Raw genomic sequence first — 26,411 nt, 5'->3', positions numbered from 1 at the left:
TGATGCAGAATCTTAGCTTTTTTTATTTGTAAAAAAAAAAAAATGGACAAATTTCCCTCTCCTTTGAGGTGTCATAAGAAATTAGGAATGCAAATCCTAAAGTCTAGCGCTTTTCCTATAATTACAAAGAGAAAACAATGAAGAAGACTTCTTAGGTTTCAAAGTCTCTATATGACATGGAGATTCAAGAAAGCTATAGATTTCTCTCATCTCATTCACAGGTTTAATGTTCTAGAAAAGTCTTTCCTCCAGGGAAACCTCGTGCTCAGTTACTGAACTGAATTATACAATTCTATTTCCACTAGTCTAAATTCAGTTGCTTAGTTCTTGAGAAACAAAATAATCCTGTTTTCACAGTACTGTAGCAGCTAGTCTACTATTCAGAAACAACCCCCAACCTGTCCCCTTTAGAGTGCCTTCCTAGTGGTCTCTGTAATAGTCCAAAGCAACATAAATGTTTATCATAAATGATACATTTTAGTAGATAAATATATTAAGACTAATCAAAACGTCTCTTTAAGAATAAAATATCTTAGCCCTTTGTATATCAAATCAGAACCTGAAAGGTAAAAGAATGTACATTATCTTCAAATATACAAACTATGTGCTGAAGTTTAAAAAAAAAAAAAAAAAGTCCTTTAATTCAAGCCAAAGCTCTGTCCATGATGCGGTCACCAGGATGTGCGCTAGGAGATGGGTCCTCCATGTTGAAGGTCGCTCCTGCCCATTTCTACGACGAAGCAACAAAAACCAGTGTTAGTCACTTAGCATATTCTAAACTTTAATTACATTAACGCTGTGATCATTTAGAGACTATACTTCAAGAAATAACAGAAAAATTTAAATAAAACTTACATGTAAAAATGGTAACCACCCATTCCAGGAAGTCATGAAAAATATACAAACATCTTCCTCACATATAGTATGAGAGGTTTTCTAGTATTAGCCTAACCGACATTACTCTGATCAGCATGGGGCTATAAAGACACAGTTTTAGTTGGTGGTATTAGTATATGTTTTCAAAAGTAAACCTGAGAGCTATGATGATGACCAGGAATGATGGTGTCATGAAATGACCATGAAAACAGCGACCATTTACTGGTTTATGTACGTGACCCTATGAGGACTAGGATGTTATTATGCTCATTTTACAGATGATTAAATGCAGGAAAAAAGAGATTAAACTATCTTGGAAGAGGAATATGTATTCAACTCCAGACAGACTGGTATTACTAGGAAGAGGAGCACAAAATAATTTCAGCACAAAAAGTAACAGTAACAGAATACTTACAGTAACAGAATACTTCCTCAAATACAGAACCGAAGGTTGAACTCACCTACAGTCGGAGCCAAGAAGGTCAACTGGACAAGAGAAGGAGCACTCACCAGAGAAACACTGTCTGGCAAGTAGTCTACCACTAATAACTTCCATTATTATTTTCTTAGTTGCTACTAAGAGCCCAGTAAATGTTTTACCAACTTTAAGTGAAGCCACATTTTATTCTGGAAGTACTAATGTCTGATTAAAAGAACTGATTTCTCCAATTTAATATCTCTCAAATTATATTGGTATAGTGATAAAGTAGAAAGAACATTATCATTTAAATTACCTGTCAACTTACTGGTGAACAGATACTTGGAAATTTAAGAGAAAAAAAGGACAAAAAAATAAAATAGAAACCAAGCGCGAGCGCACACGTATGGGGAGAGGGCCCAGCTTCTTCAGAAAGCATCTAACATTCTGTTGTTTTATAACCTAGCTTCTTTTTCCACCTTTGTTTCTATGCACTATTTCACATGATATCTGAGTTCTAAGGGGAGAGATGCTGATAAACTGAAGCACGACAGGTAACAAGAATGCAGGAGAACACGGGGGACTGCTTTTGAAGGACGTTTAGTCAGGACAAGAGTCCCTATCAGTCTTTAATTACCTCAAGGGTGGTCAAGTACTAGAGGAAGGAAATTTAGTTTCTTTCTGGAGACTGAAGGCAACGGCAACAATTACACTGGCATGTACTTGGGCTCAATTTGATGGAATCCCTGAGGTGGTTCAATCCCAGCAGGAGGCCGGGGAGCTCGTTAGGAGAATGCCCTTTCCACCCTCCAACACTCTGAAATGGATGCTTCCCTTCTCTTCCACAATGTGGTCTTCTCCCTCTGACACCACTTTAAAACCTAAGTTCTAGTATTTCTAGCTATCTTTGCCTCACAGATTCTAAACATGTCAAACACAAAACTGAGTCATTCTGAGTATCACTGATTTGGGAAGTATGTGTCCTCTTCCTGTATGGCATAATTCAAAATTAGAAGCACTAATTCTTCCCAGGTAAAATAATATGTAAATTTATTCGATTATAATAAAAATTCTAATGGGATTTTCTTTCACTCGGCAAATAATTTGATTACTTTTTTTTAGAAAATGCTGAATAGTCCAAAGATTTTTAAAAATTCAAGATGAGGGATTTGCCTTGCCAATATCAAAACATAGTCACAGTTATTATTCACTAAATAATTATTAGTCACTAAAATAATTATAATTCGCTAAATACTGGGACAACTGGTTAAACATTTGGGGGATAATAGGTAAAATCTTCTCTTAAACCATGTGGATTAAAGATTTAAAGGTAATAAAATACAAAAACACAAATACTAGCAAGATATGGGTTAATATACTTAGATCCTGAGATGAGGAAGACCTTCCAAAGTTAGCATGCTATCAAAGGCAGAATCATGAGAGAATATGTTGGACTAGAGAAAAATGAAACACTTCTGTCTACAAAATACATCAACCAAAGGATACAGAAATTGGGGGAGAAACATACAATACAGATGACAAAGACCAAAGAGCTCTTAGAAGTAACATGAAAAAATTAGTTTCTCCAGAGCCAAACAAGGTAAGGATGAAACAGGCAACTCCTAAAAGAATAAAAGTGATCAACAAATATGAAAAGGTAATCTCAGTAATTTAAAAAAAAATGTGATTCACTCTATTTCATCCCTCAGAATGACAAGAAGCAGTAAGACAAGTGGTGAAAGTATACACATAATGATTTCAGAGTGTTAAAGTCACCAAACGGGTGCAGTTTAAAGAAATTCTAGTAAACTGAAGCTGTGACACTAAGTAGCTCCACAGAGTCACACACCTGCCACAGAGAAAGAGCTCCACACGTTAAGAGAAAAAACAGGTTACCTAACAGCACATAAATGATACTGTCCCCATCCTTAAACAGAGAAAAACGTCTGAAAAGGTATTTACCAAAATGTTAAAATGGTTTTCGCAGGTGTGGGATTATGGTTTTCATTTCTCCTTTATGCTTTTCTGCATTTCCCCCACTGCTGACATCACTTTGTTTTATGACCTACAAGGCACTTACCTAGTAAGGCTGTGTTTTCACCTGCATCTTCTTTAAAACCAGCGTCACAGTGCGGTGCAGAATCACTAGTGGAAGACGACGGCATGCTGCTCCCCTCACTCCTGTCATCCTGTAAAGTGACACTCAAATTTGCAGCCAAAACACTCCCAGGCGTAGGTTCTGCAGCGGGCGTCTCCTGCACGTCCTCGAGCTCTCCCTTGAGAGAACAGAAGAAAATACCTTGTCTGAGTAACACACTCAAAGCTTATCTATCGTTTCATAACCATTACTCAGAACTCCTACAAAGCATTTACTTTTATACACAGAATACGGCAAGAACACGAATGTCTTCTTTATTTAGCAATATCGGAAAATGAATTACTTCTCAGTGAGCAGCTTTCCACACCTAAACACTGTTCATTTGAAAAACCACCTCTCCCCTCGACGCAAGCCATGCCACCTTTAAACTCTTTACTGACAGTAAGTGAAGCTCTGTTAGAGACACACTTTCCTCGCTTTCTGGCCAGAGGGTGTGAATCAGCCTGGCTGTGGCTGTGAGCTTGGATTATTGCTTCTAACTGTCCTACTGTCTCACCGTGGGTACCAGGGTTTCGGAAGAACAGTGTCTGACAACAGAGGGCTTCAGACTGCATCTGATTCACTTAAAAAGAATCAGTTGTGGCTCCCTCAAGACAGTGTCTATTGGCTGTCAGTGTACCTCCAACTCCCCCATTTGCTGAGTTAAAAAAAAAAATAAAAAAGGATAAGGAAAGTGACAGCCCAGTCTCAAACAGAGGTTTATCCAGATACCTTACGGATTAATGCCAGAGTCAGAGCCATGTTGTGAGAGAGCAAACCACTGGTGAGGTAACCTAGTAAAGAAGGGGTGGCTGTGGGTTTATAGGGAGCCTGGGCTTCATGTGAGAACATGGTGCTGGTTCCACCTCCCTCCCCGGGCTCTTGGAGCAAGGACACGGCTGGCCTGCTCCTCCCACTTCTAGAAGCCCTCCTCTGAACCACATGGTACACTGCCTCCTTCTCACTGGTAAGCAACTGAACACCCTCAGAACAGACTCCAAACACACCAAGCCACAAATCCTACTGAGTTGCCATTAACTCCCACCCAGCCCACCCCCATCGGTTTTCCCAGATAGTTACCAGAATACCCACCAAACTTAACCACCTGCCAGTCTCAAAGCCCACATGGTCACACCCTCATCTGCAATACACTGATCTGTCAGGCAAATCCTCTAACACCCAGCTCAGACTCCCCTCTTAAAAAACCACCCTCTTATCTTCTCACTCCACCTGGCGGAGTAAATTCCTCCTTGCTCTGTGCTCCTTGGCACTTCAAACATACCTCCTTTGCAGCGCTGTGCATGGGTACATGCCCTGGCCCCCCCGGTCTAGAAAGTGAAAGTCCACAACCAGAAGGGCTGCGTCTTACTCATCTTTGTCTCCCCAAGTCAGGGTCCAATCTAGCACCTGAGAGAGCACTCCTTTGACACATGCTTGCTGAATGAATGAAAACAACAGTGACAAATGGCACATCGAGAAGGTTGTAGCTGCCAACGCAAGGACCACCTCTCAAGTCCACGTGAAGGACTGATGGCAGCCCTCTCACCACAGCTGTTTCCTTGCAAGCAAGATCTAGCTGCCATATGACAGTGTGTCATAACTGTCTACAAAACCCAATGCAGGAGGGACAAAGGGACTAAAGAAAATGGCACACTCGTCAAAAATTATAAAAACAACTAAGGGCAAGACAAGTTAATTTCTTAGAGTTTGATTTAAAGTTACTACAGGTTTCTGTTCTTCAAAAAAGAAGTCACACGTCCTGGGGACATAAGATTTCTGAAATTAACATTCTAACAAAGTAATCCAACCTGATGCAAAATGAAATCTTCATTTTTAATGTATGAAATATATATATGCAGATGTAGTTCCAAAAACACAACTCATGAGGATTATTCTCAGTGCTAAGATTAGAGAAATACCCTTACAAAAATTTCTAGAAATGAAAAGCAGGTTTAAAACTACCGACTATGAAGAAAGTAACTTAAAATGAGCTTCAGAGTGCCTCTAATGAAGGAAAAGAGGAAGAAGAAGAGGAAAAAGGAAAACTCTGCCAAGAAAAACATCTGTCACGCTCCCTGTATTGTACGGTTTAAGATGCTTAAAATTCTAGGAAGGGTGTCTAAGACACGGGCTCAGTTCACTAAGTCTCAAATTCACTGATATGCCCTGCTAAATAGAGCCATCATTATTAAAAACTATAAATGTATGTTAGAAATTCTAGAGGAAAGACAGATTTTCTAGACATCAAAGCAGGTGAGTTTTCTTTCCCTAAGAGGTCTTAAATGCTGACCTTCCTCCTTTCCTGTACCTGTGGTGGGGCATTCTGGAACTCACACGTGAAGAACATAATTCGCAGGGACACCTGGATGGCTCAGTCAGTTGAGCATCTGACTCTTGGGGTTTCGGCTCAGGTCATGATCTCATGGGTCTAGCCCTGTGTCTGGCTCCATGCTCAGTGGGGAGTCTGCTTGAAAGGTCTCTCCCTCTGCCTCCCCCCACTTCTCTCTAAAATAAATAAATAAATCTTAAAAAAAAAAAAGAAAAAGAAAAATCTAATTCTTAGAAAATAACAGTGGTAATCAAGGCAGCGGTCTCTCAACTATCTTTCCAAGACCCGCCAAGCTTGAAGATGAGGATACCTTGAGGGCTACTGGGGCTGTAAGGTGCATGACTCTACCATAAACACTATTAAAAAACCCTAAAAAAATATGTTTAGCAATAAGAAAAGTATGTGATATTTACATTACTTTTTTTTTTAAAGATTTTATTTATTTATTCGACAGAGACAGAGACAGCCAGCGAGAGAGGGAACACAAGCAGGGGGAGTGGGAGAGGAAGAAGCAGGCTCATAGCAGAGGAGCCTGATGTGGGGCTCGATCCCATAAAGCCGGGATCACGCCCTGAGCCGAAGGCAGACGCCCAACCGCTGTGCCACCCAGGCGCCCCTTACATTACTTCTTCTAAACATTATTTCAAAACGATTTATTATTTAATCAAGAATTTTTTTTTTTAAGATTTTATTTATTTATTCGACAGAGACAGAGACAGCCAGCGAGAGAGGGAACACAAGCAGGGGGAGTGGGAGAGGAAGAAGCAGGCCCACAGCGGAGGAGCCTGACGTGGGGCTCGATCCCATAACGCCAGGATCACGCCCTGAGCCGAAGGCAGACGCCCAACCGCTGTGCCACCCAGGCGCCCCTAATCAAGAATATTTTAAGACACTAATAGATTATACAAAAACTCTAAAAACAATAACAAACACAACAATCTAGAAAAATCTTGTTTTTTTCCTCTATGTCTCCCCCTTTAGGGTGGGACTACTAGTTAAAAGCTTGTACCCTGGAATGAAGCAAACCTATATCTGAAAGCAGATTTCCAAATAACTTGCTGTGTGACCTTCGGTGAGCTACTCGGCTTTTCTAAGCTCAAGTTCCTAATTAGAAAAATAGGGAGAGAAACAGTACTTACCTCCCAGAGTGGCTATGAGGGTGTGATGCAATAACATACAGAAGGCCCTCAGCACACGGCTGGCTACTATTAAGCACCCTCTTTCACTCTGCCCTCGTGTCTTTGTTTTCAGAGGAAGGTCTATGACCACCTAAGTACCACAAACCGCAGGAGCAAATTCCACACAGGACCAATTTCCCCAGCAGGATTTGATTTTCAAACCCAGGAATCTGAGACCTGGTGTCAAGAAGTGTTGGCTTCAGTTTCCTCATCTTGAGGAATGTGCATCTTGAGCCAGAAAATGTATGAGGCTCCTTTCATTTCAAAGATTTGATAATTCCTCTTTGTACGAAACTGATGAGTATATATACATTCTACAGGGCAGCATACTAAAATACATTGCTCTAAGCAATTACAAACTCTCGGGGGGAAACATCTAGCATGTCGGTCTATAATCACAAAGGCAGCAGTTCATTAACTTTTTGGAATGTCTTAAACATTCATTTTTAATCAAGAGGAAAATTTCTTCAGGGAACCACAAAGCTGTTAGAAGGAGCACTTAGTCCATTCCTCCTCCCTTTGGTCAGTAATGAAATTGAATCACTCAGGAAGAACTGGGGCAGAGATTGAATATAAACAAAAATGTAACAAACCCAATATCCCAGGGCTTTGATGACATCAAGTTTACACATTGGACACGTGCGGTGATCCAAAAGCCATGGGTCAATGCATATTCTATGAAAAATATGCCTAAAAAAATTAAGTACGTGTTAATTTTGTAAAATAAATGTTTATATCTTATAAAGGAAACAACACATTCTACTAACTCATCTTCTCGGTACAAGTTAAATGACTTCAAATCAACATTCTGGTCTATTCACTTACTCTACATAATTATCTATTCTACTTTTCATGTTAAACAGAATCTGGAACTTACAGGGAAATTTTCCCTTCACTCTATGAAAATAGCATGGTTTATTTTTGCTTCATGCTAGGTTGTATTTTTCTGTGCCTCTGTAACTTACTAAAAGCCTTTTGGGAATGAATGTGGCAAAAGTAAACCAACAGTCAACTAATAATAAACTGAGAGTATCTTACCTAAGTTAATGAAATGAATCAAATGGAAATACAGCAAAATACAAACAGATCATCTTTGGGTTTTAGGCTTAAAAAATACCCCACTTATTTTCTGTCTTAACATATTTTTGTATATTCCATGTTCTTCTATAATGGTAACTTTCAGAACTGAAGAAAGAAGAAATAAAAATTGCCTATGTATCTTCTTTTTACTGACTTGTCTTAGTTGGCTAACTCTACCTTCTACGTGGTGAATGTTTTCCACACAGAATGAAGAGGAGGAGACAGGAAGAGTGGGTACAGGACCCATGGCTCCCACAGCAGCTGTGTGACATGATGCTGGGACTCCGAGCTGTTGCTTAACCTCTGCACCTCCACCGCAGGCTGTTCTTAGCAGCAAATAACGTAAGTGCTTACAACAGTGTTGGGCACAATAAATACCGAGTAACTGTTCATTATTCATGCTGTTGTGTGAAGACCTCTGCTTCATACTGAAGTCCGATAGCGCAGTTAAAAATAACAGCACTTCATTATATAACATAGTCCAGCCTAGCTAGTCTTCTGACCTTTTCATCCTCAAACTGAAACTGAAACTGACACTGATATAACAGAACTAATTTTTACAAAAACTCAAAGGAAACATGTTGGCTTTATTGGGAAATCTGCTAAATAAAGCACAGGAGAAAATGAGGGGAAATTAAGTAAAAACCCCAGATCAGGAGACCAGGAAATGTGTACAAGCAACATGTCTGCTTGTGAGGGTCAAGGACAAAACCCGGCTCAGCCATCAGGACAGATCTGGCGCTACAGAGGAAGTGAAGTGAGCCTCAGGCCGCTCATTTGTGCTGCATCCCAAGCATCATTTTTAAGTCAGAAAGACGTGCCCTAAACCATCCTGGATAAAAATTCTTTTCTATCTTGGGGCGCCTGGGTGGCACAGCGGTTGGGCGTCTGCCTTCGGCTCAGGGCGTGATCCCGGCGTTATGGGATCGAGCCCCACGTCAGGCTCCTCCGCTATGAGCCTGCTTCTTCCTCTCCCACTCCCCCTGCTTGTGTTCCCTCTCTCGCTGGCTGTCTCTATCTCTGTCAAATAAATACATAAAATCTTAAAAAAAAAATTCTTTTCTATTTTAATAACTTTCCACAGGACATACTGACTCCAATTCGTTAAATACCCACCATACCAACCTCATATAAAAGCCTGTAGACCAAAGTTAGCTATCTTTATTCTAGAAACTTTTGTTATTCTGGTATTCATTGGTTTTATCTACAGAATCACTGAGAACTTAATCTACAGAGTACTTATATATATATATACTACTTTGTAAACATAAAGCAAACCGTAATTACATATCAGTTTCTGACCTACTTCTAATATGTGGGAAGCATAATTAAAATTGATCAGACTGAAAGGATATTATACTTTTTATACACCCTTCTGATAACAGCCATTCTTCTAAACAGTTATCAGTTAAAGTATCCCATTATTTAAAAGAAAAGAAGGAAATCGCAACTTCCCATGGCTAAAGCAAAGCCCCTAATGTACCTAAAGTGAGAAATATTTATTTTGCAGAACCCCCAAAAGAACTAAAACCCAGGGTGCAAATAATAGCAAACTCCTACCCTCCTTGACCCACTTTCTGCTAGCCATTTCTGGCCCTTCCCCTGGGGTCCTTCACCGGTCATGCTTCAGTTTCCTTGCTCCCACACAGTGTACGTTTTGAACGGCTAAACGTATGATGGAATTCTCAGGATTCGAATGAAGCCTTGCTTTAGACTAAAAGCCAATCCATGGCAAAGATATATAATGGGTCTGCCTGAGGGCCTGAGGTCTCTTAAGCAATCTTAAAGTAATATAATCTAGGAGCCTAGAAGGCTTGAAGCTTCCTTCCTAAAGGATGAGATGATCACAAGATCATCACGTGATATAGCAAGATCCTCACACTGTAAAAGACACACTAACACTTTTGTCAGAAACCTGAAACTTGTCCAGTAATTCGTAGCATCTCAGGAAGGAAAAAGAACATACTTGCATGGCAGAATTCTGATAACGTCCTTTACTTTAAAATTTTCAATACACACTGCACAATTTTCAGCATCAACATCAATTCCCTGTAAAAAGGAAAGAAACAAGTTCACTATATCCTTGCTACATGCTCTGTCTTGACAAAACTCACAACGTCCTGGGTAAAACAATGACAAATTTTGTACTACCAGGGTACAACCAGAAGCTAAATACAATCTCTACTCAGTATATTTACCTTTTACCACTGTCCAGAGATTATTTAAAGAATCTGGCTGAAAAGGAAAAAATGTCATTGTCTACCTAATCAGACATGAACAGTTTTGATACTAGGGTAGTGTTCATGTTTTCAGGGTTATAGAAATGCAAATGCCTACTTTACTACAGTAAAAATTATTTTTCAAATATAAAACTTGTAAAGAGAATATCCAATAAGCTACTTGTTTCTAGAACAATTAAAAACAAAAACAAGGGCACTTTCACTAGAATTTGCTAAAGAACATAGTTAACAACTTGCAAATGAGAAAACAAAAATGGCTAAATATCTGCAAATATTCCCCTCACTAGTGATAAAAGAATTACGGATTAAAATAAATTACCATTTTTCATCCATCAAATTAATAAAGGTAAAAAGAAATAAGACTTGCCGGGGAGGAAGCAGTCTTGTGACAAAATTTCCACTTCTAAGAATCTATGGTCATCGGCCTTTTTGGTGGTGTCAGCCTTTCCCCCATTTCCCTGGGTACCCCCCACATCGAACCACCTGGCCTCATCCCATCAAAGCAGGAACAGCCAGAGTGGTCATCTGACCCAAGACAGGCCATTGAGACTCCCTTTGATTCTGGGATGGATTCAAGAACTACCAGTGTCTGCATGTAGCTCCAATGTTAGCAAGTGTATTTTATGAGAACACGGCTACCCTGTCCTTATGTAATTATTTTAAAAATACACTGAGCCGTGTACATCACTTGATAGCAAGCAAGCAGTAAAAACTGATTATTGTTATCAAAGAGCATTAAAATTTTTAATACTTAAAATTGTACGTTGCTGTTAAAGTAAATATTATCATTTATCGTATGCCATACAAAACTGATGAAGTAATTTTTAAAGTCCTAAATGGCCTGTAAGCTTATACATTACTGTGAAGGAGTCCATTAAAAAAAAAACAAAATTAGAAACCAAACACCCATCTCTAGAACTGGACAAGATGTAGATTTAAGAAAACACAACATTTTTCTGTACAAATTTAATCAAAATCATCAGAAAATCACGTGTGTGGCACCTGGCTGGCTTGGTCAACGGAGCATGCGACTCTTGGTCTCAGGGTTATAAGTCTGAGCCCCATATGGGATGTAGAGAATACTTAAAGAAATAAAACTTAAAAAAAAAAAAAAAAGAAAGAAAGAAAGAAAGAAAGAAAGAAAGAAAGAAAGAAAGAAAGAAAGAAAGAAAGAAAAAAGAAAAATCCATGTATGTACCTCACAGACCATTTAGGGATTTCTTTTTAACCATTATTTTGACAACTTTCAAAGAACAGTAGAATCACATTTTCAAAAATATTCTGTATAAAGAAATGCTCAGGGGGCTCCTGGGTGGCTCAGTTGTTAAGTGTCTGCTTTCAGCTCAGGTCATAATCGCAAGGTCCTGGGATCAAGCCTCATGTCGGGCTCCTTGCTCAGCAAGGAGTCTGCTTCTCCCTCTCCCTCTAACCCTCTCCCCTGCTCGTGCTCTCGCTCTCAAATGATTTTTTTTTAAAACCTAAAAAAAAAAAAAAAAAAAAGCCCTGTACAGGAAGAGGATATTATCAATTTACTTATGTTCTTAAGGACTCAATTCAGTATATTGTACATATACATCTCTGCGCATATTTGCAGACCGAGATTTCCTGCTATGGAGCAGAAGACATATTCTAAGGGGAGCATAAAACTACATGCTTATCAAGTGACCAGCCATGTGTAATGCATGTAGAGTTTGTCACAGGCATTTACCGGAGACACTCTCCCCAAGGACCCTCAGTGATCTGTACATCAAGTGCTAATCTCAAGCCATCACATGAGAAACTTTGTTTGGTTTTACTTTTTCTGTTCAGTACATCTGCATGGGAAGAAACCAGTACCCTGCACAAACTATTAAAATTCAACTGTTACCTCTGTATAAGGCATTCGGGAAAGAATAGAAGCCAACAATATAATTCCAAGAGTATCTTCATATTAAATACACTAAATAAACCATTAATATCAGAATCCAAAGTTTAAAAATCAAAGGTCTATAATTTAATGAGTATTATTTCTGCTTTAAAGTTGGTCAAAAGAAGGGATACATAAAATAAGTACAGTTATTCTTTCTCTTTTTCAAAGGGGGAGTGAAGGGTAGAACAGATGAAGTCTCAACGATTTGGTGAGATGAAATGAAAATCAAAACAACAGAACCAACCTATACTTACAAGTCAACACTTATCAACATCTTAAAGACAGAGAAGACAAACCATTAAAAAAAAGTCCTACTACTGCATTAGCAACTGTCTTCCTCTTAAATAACTGATCCTCTAGGACCTGCCCCATTCCCAAAATGCTTTAAAACTGAGGTATGATTTTGACTTTTTATGTCCTGGTTGGCCATGTCAAAATGTTTTTTTTTTTTTTTTTTTTTAAATAGTTTTAAGGGGTGCCTGGGTGGCTCAGTTGGTTAAGCAACTGCCTTCAGCTCAGGCCATGATCCTGGAGTCCCGGGATGGAGTCCCGCATTGGGCTCCCAGCTCAGCAGGGAGTCTGCTTCTCCCTCTGACCCTCTCCCCTCTCACGTTCTTTCTCACTCTCTCTTTCAAATAAATAAAATCTTAAAGAAAAAAAAAGGGGGGGGGAGTTTTAAGTACATTTTTTTCTCCCGTTCTCTACAAATCCCTGTTTTTTCCTCCCTGTATTTAAGGGAATCAGAGAGAATGGACACATAGCCTATCGCCTCAAAATTAACAGAAATGAATTTGAAGAATCAAAGGTCTATGGTCTAAGGGAACTTGGAAGTTCTTTACCTTCCTTAGAGTCACCTGGGTCTGACTGACAGGTAGAACTTTCTTAGGTGACAGACGTGTCAGTCCTGTCCAGTATGGTAGCAACCAGCCAATAGGGCCATTTGAATGTAGCTCTACTGTGACTCAGGAACTGAATTTTAGGTTCAATTTCATCCATTTAAAGTAAAATAACTGTATGCAACTAATGGCTACCTTATCTGGTGGCATGGGATTAGGAGGCTCTTCAATGTGCAACTGAGTATTTCTGTCAACCCTTCCCTAAAATGAACACATGTATGCAAGTTTTTACTAACTCAAACTAGTCAAACTCCACATGTTCAATGTATGAGTTTAACAGACTGCAAAGTTTTAGTTAGACATATAAACAGATACATACTTTAGTCTAAAAGAAACCAAACCCCATGAAAATGTTACCTTTTCTCCATGCTTTACAGTATGAAGTGGAAGCTGGCCAATGATTTTCTTAGCTTCTTTCCTATGGCTCTTAGGTAGGAAAAATATTATTATCACTAAAAATTTTAAGTCACTATTTTAAAAAATTCACATAAGCGTACAGAAAAAATTTCATTTAAAAAACAGTTAAATGATTACAATGAAAATGACAAAAATTACCATTTACATTTTAATGTATAAAATACCCACATATAACTTAAGAGCTGTTTGATCAGAGTATTTATTTTCAATTCCATGCCTGAAGAAGAAACCAATTCTTATGTTTAAATATTGGCAAGAGAGTAGGAAGCTGAGGATGGGGGTGAAGGGGTCCCACCGATTCATCCTCTAATGCCCGTCCCTAAAACGAAAGAGCAGCAGGTGCAAGATGACCTGAAATGACTACCACCTACAAAGCCAGAAAGAGTGGCTTTTCAAGAGAACAGGTAAGTGTGAAATTCAAAGGCCTGTCTATGGAAGCCTCTGGGTCTCTGCAGATCAATGGCTTTGAAAGTTGCCCCACAAGAGAAGCCAGGAAGCCGCTCCCACTCTGCTCCTCGCCTTCAGGCTGAGGGTTCTCCTTGTTTTAAACACAGAACCAGGTCCTGTACCTCAGGCCTATTTATCCTTCCTTTATGTCCCAAAAAGGGGAAAAAGGGTATTCACAGGAGCAAAACATGCAAAAAGTGACCCCATTTAAAGGTATTTAATTTCCCACAGAACAGAAAATTTAATATACTCTAATTAAAAAATTATTTTTAAAAAAAGTTACATGAGGAATATTTATGAACTATCTTTTAAAAAGCAAAGTTAAAAAGAATTACCCATTATTACCTGACTTCCAAACTGTGAGCCAGTATATAGGAAACGCTGTATATAGTAGAATATCAGCCAGGCTAATGAGATAATCATCATGGTGATGAAGGCGATGGCCACAAATACCACAGACTGACCACTGATAAACTCCTGTACGTGACGGGTGCCAACCCCTATGGTCATTTTGACTGCAATGCCTTTCTGCACCAGATCCAAAATTTCTCTTCCTTTTGGGTAGCTAACCATAATGACTACTATATTTCCTGTTCCTGTAGGGAAGAACAAAAAATGTCAATACGAAGAACACAAAATGAGATACAGAGAAAGGTAAGAGAAAAATATAAAGAGTACTACAGCTTGTCCATATGTAACATCCAAAACTTTAAAAAAATGTTTAATTTTCAAGGAAAACATAAGTTGCCAGAACCGGTCCCCAAAGAGAAAACAGACTGACCACATTAGAAGTAGAATAAGTCTCTAATAACTATCCCCCCAAAAGTAAGAGCCCCATTCAATTCCATAGGTGAATTCTACCACCAAAACTTTAAGTACTGAAACTGTTCCACAGGAGATTAAAAAAGTTAAAAAAGTTTTAAAAAATTTCCAGATAATAAAGCCAAACATGGGAATAAACCAAAAGAACCATACAGACTAATTTCATTTATGAATATGAATACATAATGCCTAGAGGTGCCTGGGTGGCTAAGTCGGTTAAGCGTCTGCCTTCGGCTCAGGTCATGATCCTGGGGTCCTGGGACTGAGCCCTGCATCAGGATCCCCGCTCAGCAGGGAGTCTGCTTCTCCCTCTCACCCTCCTCCCTCCCATGCGCCCTCTCACTCTTTCTCTCAAATAAATAAAATCTTAAAATGCCTACCTAAAGCATGCTTATTAATCACAGGGAGGCAATCCGAGAATTTCTACTATGATCACTATTATTTAACGTTAGTCTAAAGGCATAAGCAGACAAAATACAAAAAAATAGGAAAGAAGAGGTAAAATCAGTTTACATAAATCTATCTATAAATTAATCTATAAATCTATTTAATAAATCTAATTATAAATTAGAAATAAAATACCAATAGAATTCTTAAAACCTTAAAAATGCTGTTTCTGAAGTTCATTAGGGGAAAAATAATCACAAATGATCAGGAAAACTTTTTAAACATAAAACCTGAACTAACCTTTACAATTAAAGTAATTGAAACAGTGTGGTAGTAGCAAAGGAAGACAACGAGAGTAAGGGGGTAGAATGAAAGTCCAGAAATGAGGCCCAAATACAAAAAAGAACTTAGTACATGATAAAACTGTAATCTTAAAACACTGGGGTAAAATGGATCATTATAAAAAAAATAGTATGGGGATAACTGGGTATTATCTGAGGGAAAATAAAAAAGCTGTATACCTATCTCACAATTTATGGCAAAATAAGTTCCAAGTAAATCAAAGATTTAAATATATAAATATATAAAAGAGAAGAAATATAAAAATGAAAATTTTCCACATGGCTAAAAAAGAGTAAAATCGAGGAATCAAGATCAAAAGAGCAAATGGCCAACAGGGGGGAAAATACATGTAACATAACAAAGACAGAAAACAATTTCCTGTAAGAGAGCAACAGAAAAGACAAAATATTTTTTTTACACATCAGCTTTAGTGAGATAGAATTGACATGTCATAAAATTCACCCTTTTAAAGTATACAATTCACTGTTTTTTAGTATATTCACAAAGGCTGCGCAACCATAACCACAATCTAATTCCATAACATTTTCACAGCCCTAAAAAGAAAACCTGTACGCCTCAGTGGTCACTCCCCAACAAATAGATTTTAAACACATGAAAAGTCATGGTACAAATGAAAACATTAAAAAGATCTTCAACTTACATCGCAATGCATCCTGAAAACCTAAGTTGAAAATATCCTAAGTAGAAAATGCATTTAATACGGAACATCACTGCTTAGCCTAGCCTACCTCAAACGTGCTCAGAACACTTACAACAACCTATGTATGGTTGGGCAAAATCCTCTAACACTGTACCTACAGGGAAGTGCTGACTATTTCATGTAATTTGCTGAATACAGTATAGAAAGTAAAAAACGAAATGGTGATCTGGGTACCGAATGGTTGTTGACCTTCGTGATCATGCGGCGGACTGGGAGCTAGGGCCGCTGCCACAACCCAGCATCATGAGAGAGTACTGTAGGCCGTATCGCTAGCCCAGGAAAAGATCCAAATTCAAAATTTGAAGTATGGTTTCCACGGAATGCATGCTGCTTTTGTGCCACCATAAAGTAAAAAAATTGCAAGTCAAACCATAGTAAGCTGGGGATCATCCATACCTCTATGACGGCAAAGATCAAATAGTTTTGATCCTCCCTTACGGCGAGAGGGAGCACAAACCTGCACTCTCGCATGCTGCGGGGGGAGTTTATTATTACTATCGTCGATGGAGGGAAATGGCTATCAAAAAACTTGTATTTATTTATTTTTCCCAAGAAATTTAATGCACAGCGCTTTGATTCAGCAATTCCATGTCCAAGAACTTAATTGCAAAGTTACACTTTCATACGTATACAGGAGCTACCCGTAAAGATATCTGTCGTCAAATTTGTTTTCTCTAAGTTTCTGCTATTACAATCTAAACGTCCATCCATAGGAAGAGGGTTACATAAACTACAGTACGTGTACACAGACTGAGGGGTGACTCCATTTGTATGGACAGTACCCAAGATGACAGGAGGGGGAAAAAAGCAACGTGTCAAACTATGTGGATGGAAAATCTATATGTCACATCAATTTGGACTGCCTCTGGAAGGTGACAGAGACTAGGGACCCTTACTCCGTCTAGGGAGAGGAGTTGGACACAATAAAAATTCTGTACAATGTGCGCGTATCACCTATTCAAAAACTAATTTAAAAAATGCACAGAAAGGGGCGCCTGGGTTGTTCAGTCGGTTAAGCGTCTGCCTTCGGCTCAGGTCATGATCCCGGGGTCCTGGAGTGGAGCCCCACATCAGGCTTCCTGCTCAGGGGGGAGCCTGCTTCTCCTTCTCCCTCTGCCTGCTGCTCCCCCAGCTGTGCTCTCTAATAAATAAAATCTTTTAAAAAATAAATAAAATAAAAATACACACAAAGAATGTTCTCTGGCATCACTTTGAAACTGCATCATAACAATTTTATTGCAGAGAGAAACTTAATCTGTAGCAAACCAACTGTGGCCCCTGCCATTGGGATTTAGTTACTGAAACACCAGAAGAGCACCCTTCTAAGGTGGCTCCCCCCTGGAGGCCAATCCTTTGACCTGGGCCGTAAGTATCACTTAGCAAGAACTGTACTTGTCGCCCCACTCACACAGTCTGCCATGTCATCACTGGGGAGACACGAGAAGGAGGAAGGCATTTCCTGCCTTCAGGAAAACAAACATCTAGAAGCTGAGACACATAAGCACAGAAACAATTATTATGATAGTTATACCACTTATAATTACATGGCACTTATAAGCTGAAAGCCTTTTCTCATAAACCTCCTTCTGTGGAAAACTTCAAGCACACACTAAAGTAGAAAGAACGGTTTAATGAACTCCATGCGCCTGTCTCAGTTTTTATACAGAAAATAAAACTGTTTCCCTGCTACGGTCACAGCTACACAAAACTTCTGGTACTGACATAATTTCTTTGTGTTAACTGGGGAAAACCAACTGTGGAGCACTTTCACATGCACACGTCACTTGAAGCAGAGAGGCCAAATTACCCTTTTACAGATGAGGGCTCAAAAATCTGAAGAGAACTGCTGAATGTCATATACTACCCGGAAAAGCCAGTTCTAGGCCCTGAAGACCCAGCTCCCACACAGTATCTCTGCCCTGCCTCCTCGTGGGGTCCCAGGCTTTAGAGCCACGCAGACTGGGTTCAAATCTGTCATCCACTGTCTGGGTCTGGAGAAACTACCCTCTCTGAGAATATTTCTTCAGCTATAAAATGAGAATGAGAATTTTTCTATTTTGGACTATTGCTTATTTAATAAAAAAGCGGAGTACAAAGAGCTGCAGAAATGCAGTGATAGTTTTGTCTGAGGTGGGAGAGAACTCTTTCCTTAGGAAGTACACTTGAGGTACATCTGGAAGGACAGGAGAAGTTTGCCGAGCAAACAAAGGAGGCTTTCTAGGCTGTGAAATCATCATAAAAAACATACTTGGGATGGTGATTGATCCAATTTGGTTAGTGACTAAAATACAGTTGTCCCCCTTATCACAAGGGATACAACCCAAGACCTCCAGTGAATGCCGGGAATTGCAGATAGCAACGAATGCTATATATACTATTTTTCCCCCATACACACCTATGATAAAGTTTAATTTACAAATTAGGTACAGTAAGAGATTAACAACTAATAATAAAATAGGACAATTATAACAACATACTGCAAAAAAAAAAGTCATATGAATGTGGCCTCTCTTAAAATATTTTGTACTGCACTCACCCTTCTTGTGATGATGTGAGATGATAAAATGCCCACGTGATGAGACGAAGCGAGGTCAATGATGTAGACATCATGACCTAACATTAGGCTACTACTAATCTTGTGACCATAGGTCAGAAGGAAGATCATCTACTTCCAGACCGAGGTTGACCGCGGGTAACTGGAACCATGGATAAGGGGGGTGACTACTGTCTATGTAAAGGTATCTTGTTTATCTCCTTATCCCCAGTGCCTCACATAGAACCTGGCACACAGAAAGTGTTTAATAAATATTTGCTGAATAAATGAATGAGTAAATAAAAGGTGGAAGATGAACTGAGATTACTGGGGTTCTTGAACACCAAAATTTTCAAAGGAAGGGGCTACTGACACAGTGATTATCAGAGGGATACGCTGAACTGAAACCACTTGTAATATCAACTTGAAATTTTTCACCTAGGAAACTAAAACAGTTCACGGAGTTAAAAGAAATAATGAAAAAAAAAAAATACTGTGTCTAGGATGACAGCTAAACCATTTGCTATACTAATTATAGCAGCAAGATTGCTTCTGGGAACTACTTTAAATTAACAAAACTCAGAATGAAGACTCATCCTATACCATGATTTGCTTTTCCGGACCATTTTTTGGGATGAACCGGAGGTAGGGCAACTGAATAAAAACGCACTAGCTTGCGGTCACTGTGTGCATGACCGGAGGGATACCAGGGACAGGCACCTCGTTTGGCCCTGCCCTTACCTCCTCATGCACTACCACGTCCCCAGGCCAATCCCAGAGAGCCTTAGGGACACAGGAGAGCAAATCACAGCTGATTTCCCAACTAAAGAGCTGAGTTTCTTCATGGGACACACAGACACTCAAAGACTTAGGAGAGGAGAGAAAGTTCTTAGGATTTTTTCCTACCCCAGCAAAAGAATCCCATTACGTTTCAGGTTTTCTTTCTTTCTCATAACTTCCATACCCTTAATACCGCCACCAGTCATGCTTGTGTAAAAACGGTCATCTTGTGCAATCCCTCTCGCTCCCCCAAAGAAGAGGTAAGAGGTGTATTACCATTAGACTGGAAAACTCCAAGTTTATTTTTGTCTTACTTAGCACAAGTCTGTGTACAGAGTACATGATCATAAACCTACTTGTCAGATAATAAATACCAAATACAGTACTCTTTAGCAAGCCAAACCGTCCATAATACAAAACTCCTCTGTGCCAGAAATAAAATTGCATATATTTCTGTTTCCTTCAAATGTCTGTGTTCCTCTTACCACTTGCTCAAAAACAAAAAAGAAAGAAAGCTTGTCATGGTCAGTAGGTTCAAAATTTTAGAGGTTACATGTGAGTCCAGTGTACCATTTCTCTCCTCCCAAAGGAAACTATATAGATTTCAACATTCTTTTGAAGGGGGTGGGAACTACTGAAATACTTGAATGGTGGATTAGATTTCTGCTCTAGAAAACTGATTCAGGCAGCAAGAAATACATTTTAGAGTCCCAGCAAAAGATCCCATTAAATTTCAGGTTTTCTTTCTTTCTCATAACTTCTATACCCTCTCCACCTTCTAACCCCCAACCTGGAAAATTCTTAGTCAAATCTTCAAGATTCAGCACAAGCTCAACTCAAGCACCACCCACCCCTTTGGGCCTGCAATGCATCAGATCCTCCTAGATACAGCTCTAGTAGGTGTATAAAACATCTACTAGAATTTCTTTATAGGTCTCTCTCCCTCACTAGACGAGTACTACCTGTTCTTATTTATTAGCTTTTGTAGCCAAGTATCATGCAGTGGTGACCCACAGAAGAGTTTCTGTATGCATCTGAAAAAATTGGCTTATCTTCAAGTATTATAGCTGAAATGCCTCAATAAGGATAATATTAATAGAAACAGTACACCCAATATGAATGCAAATGTCTCCAAAATTTGAAGCTACTATGCAAAACAGAATTGTTTTTATGGTTGGCTGGGAGTGTCAGGAGAACACAAAAACAAACGTAATTCTTTTCTTGGAAATTTAAATTATGTTTTAGATAATTTGACTTGCTCAAAAATATTTTATATTTGTTGAATATACAACTCTACAGGGTTCCTAAATGCATTACTTTATCTCAGGGCTTCAGCCTTTTGCAATGCTATTCCCACCACCAAGATGTCCTATAGCCCGACCCCCCCTTCCACACACCACACACACCCAGAGACACCTTCTGCATCAACGCGTCCTTCAAAACTCAATCTTTCTGGGAACCACCTTAGTTAATCCCACCTTCTAAGTGTGCCTGTGAGGTGCCATTTCTGTCTTCCTACAGCACCAAAATACGTAATTCAAATTCACATTTCTGGATCATTTGAGTATAGCATTAAACATCATCGAACATTTATTATTCATAAAGAACTACTTACCATGCTCTGCAAATGCAAAATGCACCACATCTTCTATAACACAAGGGGCTTCTACATTTTTGTCATTTCCCTCCACCCCAATTCTGGCCCCTTCTTCAAACACAGCTCTAAGCCTTGCCAGTACTTGGCACTCAGTAAACAGCTGTTAACAGAATGAATGAAGTTAACTGTATACACAGTAAATGAATGAATCTATTCTTAAAAGGCCATGCCACAATTTCAGCAAAAGGATCATCCTATTTATTAACTGACAATAATTACACTAAGGCCAATAGTCTATGAAAATTTTGTTTTATTTTTTTTTAAGTTTCTTTTCTTTTTTTTTTTTTTTTAAGATTTTATTTATTTGTCAGAGAGAGAGAGCACAAGCAGGGAGAATGGCAGGCAGAGGGAGAAGCAGGCTTCCCGCTGAGTAGGGAGCCCAATGTGGGACTCGATCCCAGAACTGTGGGATCATGACCTGAGCTGAAGGCAGACACTTAACCAACTGAGCCACCCAGGAATCCCTAAAAACTTGTTTTAATGATTTGACTTGTATCAATTTTTACTCATCTTAGTCAAACTAACTTGTAGTCACTCTTGCAGGATCTGCTTTAAATGTCCTTCCTTTATGCTCCCTAAGCATCCATGCATATAATTCAATCAAGGTCCAAACCATATTGTCTGGAAAGTTGTTTAACGCTCCCACCAGGTCACAAACTCCTCAAAGGCAGGCACGAGTCTTATGCATTTCTATACCTGAGCAAGCACAATACTTGGCCCAAAGTGGCTACTCATTATTCTGTCTGCTAAAGTAAAGAAAATTGACAGGAAATTAATTAGTTTAACAGTCCTTATAGTTGTTTTGATAGATTATCTTAGAGTCATGATTTTATTTTTATCCAAAGTATCTTGTACTAGATTTAGTAGAGTCAAGTAACGCACTTAAGAAAAAATGGAGAGGGGCGCCTGGGTGGCTCAGTCTTTAGGCATCTGCCTTTGGCTCAGTTCATGATCCCAGCGTTCTGGGATCGAGCGAGCCCCCCGCATCGGGAAGCCTGCTTCTCCCTCTCACAGTCCCCCTGCTTGTGTTCCCTCTCTTGCTGCCTCTTTCTCTGTCAAATAAATAAATAAAATCTTAAAAAAGAAAAAAAAGAAAAGAAAAACTGGAGAAATCCTCCCTGAGATGTGGGAAAAGACTATCACAATCCAATTTTACAAGTAGCCACCTCTATCTATTTTGCAGAATACCAGTGCTACACGGGAACACTGAAACCACTGAAATCTGTGGTTTTTACTGCCTCCAGCCACATTCTGACAAAATCCAAGAAACTTAACTTGAGCTGCATTCGAGGTTCTGTATAACATTTCAAATTCAAGTATTTCAAAGTCAGTTTGTCTTCTGACTTAATTCCATTCATTCCATTCTTAATGCTATTCCATTCTCAAAAAGTCTTGATACACTTGTACCCTTGTTCCCAGTTGGGCCAACTTCTGTGAAGGTCATTCCTTTCCATTCCTATAGTCACCACTACAGTATTAGCCCTTATACAGTTGATCCTTGAACAACACAGGTTTGAAATGTGTGGGTTAACTTATGCAAGGATTTTTTTTTCCAATACAGTACAGTACAGTAAATCTTCTCTTATGATTTTAATATAACATTTCCTTCCCTCTAGCTTATTTTATTGTAAGAATCCAGTAGGCAATACATGTAACATACAAAACATGTGTTAACTGACTGTTTATGTTATTGGTAAAATGCCCAGTCAAAAGTTAAGGAGTCGAGAGGCGCCTGGGTGGCACACCAGTTAAGCGTCTGCCTTCGGCTCAGGGCGTGATCCCGGCGTTATGGGATCGAGCCCCACATCAGGCTCCTCCACTAGGAGCCTGCTTCTTCCTCTCCCACTCCCCCTGCTTGTGTTCCCTCTCTCGCTGGCTGTCTCTATCCTGTCGAATAAATAAATAAAATCTTAAAAAAAAAAAAAGTTAAGGAGTCGAAAGTTAATATGCAAATTTTCCACTGCATGGGGGGTTGGTGCCTCTAAGCCTTGTGTTGTTCAAGGGTCAACTTTATTTCTACTTGGATCAGCCCTACAGACTACAGTCTCTGCAGGTTTTCCTGTTTAATCCACTGGTCACAATGCTACCCAATTAATCTCCCTTTAAGTCAGAGGTTCAAAACATTGGATGATTTTGTCATCACTTCTCCCCCCCCAGACATTTGATATTATCTGGAGACATTTTTGGTTGTCACAACTGGAGGTAGAGGCCAGGGATGCTAAACATCCTATAATGCACAGGACAGCCCCTCCCACAACAAAGAATGATCTGGCTATATACAGAGACATCCCCCCCCATTACCTGGTCCAGTTTCCTCATCCACAAAGTGGGGTTAAAGTACCTACTAAGGCTGTCAGGAGGATTAAGTGAGCTGCTGTATGGAGAGCACTGAGCACAGTGCCTAGACACTGGGTACTCTCACACATTAAAAAAAAAATTGCTAAAGCTGTTACTTTTGTCTTTTTTCCCAAACAGAATGATTCTCACAGTAAAGAGATTAGAATGGACATTGATAATAGAAGAGAAACTCATGAGGATTTCAAATAAACATCATTGAGGTGTTTTTTGGGGCCTGGATAAATGATGTCAATAATATAAGCAAGCAATGTGGCTGAACCATAGTTAAAGCAAGTGCTATTAGCCTGGAAAAATGCGAACATCACGATCAAAAAACGCAGTGAACAGGTTTAAAAAATTGTAGTCGATGTCCCAGCCATTGAAAAGAAAAGGTCCAAATGAAGATGTTGTAGACTTAGAAGAGACTGCAAGGACCCAGAATCAGAGAATCCTGACACACTAACCTCTTTTCTTTGACAGAACTACTAAAACTGGGAAAACACCATCAATACGATGTATCAGGAATGGTCTCTGAAATCTGCCAGAGCTTTTCATGGCAGCTTTATGGAAACGTGGCTTGGGTACAATGAGAATTTGGTAGACTTGTAACCACTGGAATAACTGCACCAAAGGTGGTGCCTCACCCAATGCCACCACATGAGCATCTGCTCCCATTTCCTCTTCCAAAACCACTTCCTTCTGTTGCAGCTGAGAATTTCCCCTCTACTGTCTGAACACAACCGCTCCGAAGTATCCTATACATGGCCTCCTTCAAGACCTGCCTCCTGCAGTTACCTCTCCTCTATCCCGGATCTCTACCACATCACTCCAACCAATTTCAGTACGCCCTACGAATGTCCACCCTAACCCTCCCTTGTCCTATAGTTTCCGCACACTTCTGTGCATCTCGAGCCCTCAGTCAACCTTCTTGAAAGAGTTGTTCTAACAGTCTCCATTTTCTCACCTCTCAACTGATTTCCATTCGCATCACTGCTAAAATAGGCTAAATCCAAAGTCACTTTTCTGTCCTCATTAAAGTTCGACCCTGCCTTTAAATAATCAAAGCGGAATGAAAAACAAAAGTACAGGAAAAAGGATGTCTGACTTGCAGCAGCAGAAACTTTAAAACAGACTTTAATCACAATAAATTCAGAATGAGTCATGATCTTAGAAATCATAACAAATATGTTCACTCTGCTGGGTCCTATGGCACTCAGATTTTAGTTCTGAGGAGGACGTCTTGCAAAATAAGACTCTCAAACTGTCATCAGTGCTTGAAGATGCAACCTGTTGCCCTGGGGAATAGGTGTGTAGGAAGTGTCGTCTGGCAAAGAGCAAGACCTTTTCCTAAATGAACACAACCTGAAAAATTTCATCCAAACTCAAGACTCAAGGAACCTGATTGGCAGTAGGGCCAGTATTATAACCTTACATGGAGAAAGTGAGAAAGCATATCCGCACTTAAATCCAGATTTTATGGCTCAAAAGTTCAGAATACTCAGACATGTTTTATGAAAGTGAACAAACCAGAGTTCGACCAAGCCACCACTTGACATTGGTGAAGAGACTGCCAGACCTTGGCGTGCGCTGGGAAACAGCTTCCATTCCTACCCCACCTGACTTTGTGAAAACGATGAACGGAAAGGGACCCATGATTAGCAATCAAGAGACTTTCCACCACAATCCTCTTCAGGTGGGTTTTAATTTCTTTCCTTCTCCCCATTGCCCTCCTCCAGAGGGCACCTCCCCCCACCTGAAGGGCCCAAGGCGAAGATCTAATCTTGTCCGGAGGCCCGCCTACCTGCCCATAGAGCCCCGGGGGGGTCACGGCGCGCACAGCCAAAGCTTCCCTCCCAGGTCCTGATCGCCAGAAACCATCAGAGTCGCGCCCCCATACCCTTCGCTGCCAGCCGCTGGGGATCAAAGCCGAGGCCGAGAGGGCGGTCGGCCATGACTAAGCCGCAGAGTTCCCCCCGCCGCCTCCCCGCGTCCCCCGGCCTCGGCTCACCCGCGTGGGACATGGGCGTGGTGAGGTTCCCGTGGCCCTCCTCGTTGTAGAGGACCACGGCCGAGGCGTTCCTCCGCGCAGCCACCAGCACCTTGTCCTTAAAGGTGCAGCCCCCGCGCGCCACCAGGGCGACCCAAGGCGCGTCCCCCCGGCCGCCGGGCGCCGGCACGAGGAAGCGAGTGTCGGGGGCGCAGCCCTCGGGGTCGCGGCCCGCCGCACGCGGGACGCCCACCAGGCCTTGCGCGCTCTCCTTGGGCGAGCTGTCGCCGAAGCGGCCGCTCTCTGAGACGCTCCACACGGTGCGGTTCGTGTACGGGTCCACGTACTCGGTGCTCACCACGGCCGAGTACCACTCGAACGCCCGGCCCCTGGCCCCGGGCGCGTACAGGGCCAGCGCCAGCAGCGCCAGCGCGCCGCGGGCCCCGACGCCGGCCTCGGGCCGCCGCCGCCAAGCCATGGCCCCACCGCCGCGCTGACGAGGAGGAGGCCGGGGTTAGAGCAGCACGCGTGCGAAGCCGCTGAGGAACGTAAAGAAGCTGGCGCTTGCCGCCGAGCTGGGGAAGCGCCAGGCGGGGCGGCGGGCGGGGCCGCGGCGCACGCGCACCTGGCGGAGCGGGGGAAGGGGGAGGAGAGTGGGGCGGGGCCTTCCTTGGCCCCGCCCCGCCGAGACCCCGGCGCTGTGTGCGCGGGCTGGAGGCTCCCGCCTCCCCCTGGTGCCTGAGCGTGAGCCTCCCCCTGGTGCCTGAGCGTGACCGATCGCTGGTCCCCAGGCGGTCCACGACCCCAAGGATCCCGCGGATGCAGGGACTGGGTACGGGCAGCTCACGCGACGTCTGGCGCCACGCAGGGCGCGGTGGCCAGCGGCCGAGCTTGTGTAACCGGACCTCGAGGGCCCCC

General features: G+C 41.0%; 1 protein-coding gene across 1 annotated transcript; it reads right to left on the bottom strand.

Annotated features, from left to right (window-relative positions):
• On the bottom strand, positions 1-26,097 carry RNF149 (ring finger protein 149). Its single transcript, XM_045771862.2, has 7 exons — positions 25,515-26,097; positions 14,273-14,523; positions 13,421-13,489; positions 9,985-10,067; positions 7,532-7,628; positions 3,375-3,570; positions 1-730 (listed from the first exon to the last, which is right to left on the bottom strand). Exons 1-7 carry the CDS (start codon positions 25,969-25,971, stop codon positions 687-689), a joined length of 1,197 nt encoding a protein of 398 aa, XP_045627818.2. The 5' UTR covers positions 25,972-26,097; the 3' UTR covers positions 1-686.
• Between the last annotated feature and the right edge of the window lie 314 nt (positions 26,098-26,411).

This window comes from Ursus americanus, chromosome 7 (genome assembly GCF_024610735.1).
Source record: "Ursus americanus isolate L20-20 chromosome 7, mUrsAme1.1.p, whole genome shotgun sequence".
Taxonomy (NCBI): Eukaryota; Metazoa; Chordata; class Mammalia; order Carnivora; family Ursidae; genus Ursus; species Ursus americanus.
Note: the sequence above shows the minus strand (reverse complement) of the source record. Positions and strands in the feature narration are given on the sequence as shown.